This window comes from Desmodus rotundus, chromosome 1 (genome assembly GCF_022682495.2).
Source record: "Desmodus rotundus isolate HL8 chromosome 1, HLdesRot8A.1, whole genome shotgun sequence".
In the NCBI taxonomy this organism is placed as follows: Eukaryota; Metazoa; Chordata; class Mammalia; order Chiroptera; family Phyllostomidae; genus Desmodus; species Desmodus rotundus.
The window spans coordinates 92,656,364-92,659,044 of NC_071387.1; the positions used below are offsets into that span (position 1 = coordinate 92,656,364).

Genomic DNA, 2,681 nt, shown 5'->3' on the forward strand with positions numbered 1-2,681 from the left:
ATCTTTTATTTATTTATGTTTCATGTCTTATTGCATTGGCCAGACATTTAGAGGAATGTTAAATAATTAGAGTCACAGTAGGCATAGTGCTTTACTTTAATTTTAATAGAAAAGCCTTTAGTGTTACATTGCCATATTTTCTATACTTATTTAGAAATTTTGTATTTATATTCATAGATGAAATTTGTAGTTTTCTTTTTCTATGCTTTCTTTGTCAAGTTTTATGATGGGGTATGCTAGTTTGGTAAAATATAATGGGTTTCTCTTCTGCAGAGGCATTTCTTGTGTCAGGTGGAGATAGCAATTTCCAACAGGCAAATGTGCTGGATATTTGACAACCAGTCAGGGAGTTTTCTTTCAAAGATGCAGACAGAACATACATAATTGAATTCCCGCACTCAGCTCAAACTGGTTATCCTGTCAGGAAGCTGGAATGTAAAATGATGTGCAATTTCTTCAATTACAAGAATTGAAGCATTTAGACAATTCTCCCTCTTCTGTTTGAGATGCAGTCTCTGCCTCTGAGTTTGAAACTGTCAGGAGTCCAATTTAGCCAATTCCAAACTCAAGGAATTTGCTGTGGGCCACTACTGGCCTGATGTGTCATCTGTCATCTCTGTGTAACGAACTTGCTCCTCATTATACGTTTTTTGTGTGTGTGTGTGCTGGCCCCTTTGCTAGGAGACTGGTCAGTACATTTGTGAGAAATATGCTCAACAGTCAAAACTCACCTTTTTGAAGGATCCTCAGAATGGACCCCAACACCCATCTTCTGGTGGCTCTCCAGGTCAGTTCTGGCAGGGCCAAGCTCTATTCCTTTGACCAGTGCAAATATTGGGACAGTAGCAGAGGTGAGAATGTGACCAGTATGATTCATTAATTTGTTAAGCACTGTTAATGCTCTCCTGATTATGCCAGGGGTCTATGTATTTTCCATCGTCACTGTCACCTACAGGTCACCATAGGCTCTGACTGGATCACTGCAAATAACACTAATTAGTCTTACTGTTTTTGGCCTGTTTACTACTCCAGTCCATTCATCCTCAGGACAGCCATAGTGATATTTCTTAAATGTCAGTAAGTCACTCAGTAACCTGATTAGGTTACCTCTTTCTTAAAATTTCTGAATGATCCCCCAAGAGATTTCAGGTAAAGTTAGACTGTGGCACATCTTATACAACAAATATGCACTATTTCCCCTACTTCCTCTCCAGCTGAACTTTCTGCATCTCCTCTTCTGTACTCTGGCTTTCCAGTGACTTGTTCCACTTTTGTGCACCACACTTTTCCCTTGTCTGAAAAACTACTGCCTGGTTAACGTCAACTGATCATTCATGTTTCAACTCAGATATCATTTTCATGACCCCTCTAGTTGAGTTTGGTGACTCTTTTTCTCTCTCCCAGCACCGGTATCATGACATGTATAAGACTGCATTGCATTTGGAGCTTCCCTAGACACATTTAAGGCAGAGAGTACAGGGCCACATCTGCTATTTCTCTCATACTTAGCATACTTCTCAGCATATAATAGGTGCTCAATAAGTATCTGTTAAATCAATAAATGGTAGTCTTGACTCTTGGGGAGGTCTCTTCAATCACCCATAAAAACTAAATTTTCTGACTGGGAAGTAACCCATAAGTGATAAAAAAATTGAACTCAACTTTCACTCTCAAACTTGAGGGATAACTCAATAGATGTGGAATAAATCCACATGGAATGAGTGAAATAGATGTGGAATGAGTGAAGAGGTAGCACAAGTTGTATTCAATGTCTGGCACAGTGCAATAGAAATTATTCTTCACCTGCTATCAAAAGGCTAGGTTGTGAGCAGAGTCGGAAGGTGCTGCTAGAGATGGAGCAGACCCTGCAGGAGCTGACCAGGCTCTTCCAGAAGTGCCCGTTGTCAGGCAGCACAGTCATCACCCTGAAGAAGTATGATGGTCAAACTGAAGGCATTTCAAGGGAAGGTTCTGTGGAGGACTTTGAGCCCTCAGACAACAAGCGTCTGTTAAGAGCTAATGATGGGATAAAGATCAGCATGGTGGTGAGTTCCAAAGAGCTGAATAAGTTTCAGACAGCTCATGTAAACCTATTGAGAAATCACATGGATGGGCTGAAGAAGAGGGATCAGAAGAACAAGAGCAAGAAGAGCAAAGCAGCACAGTGAAGGGGCACCAGGTTCTCTGCTTTCACCAACTAACCACTGAATTCCTATTTTTCCTTTGGTTTTTACTTTTGGCCACAAAACTAGGTTTCTGGTTCCCCTACAATAACTGTTTTCATGTGATATTTTGGATGGAAAAAGGGCGGCAATGCTTACAGGACAGTTCTAAGAAATGAGTTTATTTTAGATTTGGCTAATTGGTCTGTGTTGCATAGTTGCATATTCCGAGATTATAGTTTAAAATCTCTGTAGCGACCTGTGTGAAGAGCAATATATCATTAAACCTATCTATTTATCAGCACTGCCCATATCTTCTTTATTTCTTTTCCTTTCCCATATTATTAGTGTCTGGCAATAACTACTGATTCTGTAGTAATGTGATTATGAATAGGCTTTTAGATATATCTTCTAGATTATTGGAATTGAAACCTGAAAATTTTATAAAAGTTGTGTTAGCTCATGGGTATTCCTCCCAAGTGTTTACATTATTTTATCATTGTAATTTCTTTGGAATAT

At 39.3% G+C, this 2,681-nt stretch overlaps 1 protein-coding gene across 1 annotated transcript; it reads left to right on the forward strand.

Moving 5' to 3' along the window:
- The first annotated feature begins 1,853 nt into the window (after nucleotides 1-1,853).
- On the forward strand, nucleotides 1,854-2,168 carry LOC112304719 (signal recognition particle 14 kDa protein-like). Its single transcript, XM_024560350.2, has one exon. It carries the CDS (start codon nucleotides 1,854-1,856, stop codon nucleotides 2,166-2,168), a length of 315 nt encoding a protein of 104 aa, XP_024416118.2.
- The last annotated feature ends 513 nt before the right edge of the window (nucleotides 2,169-2,681 follow it).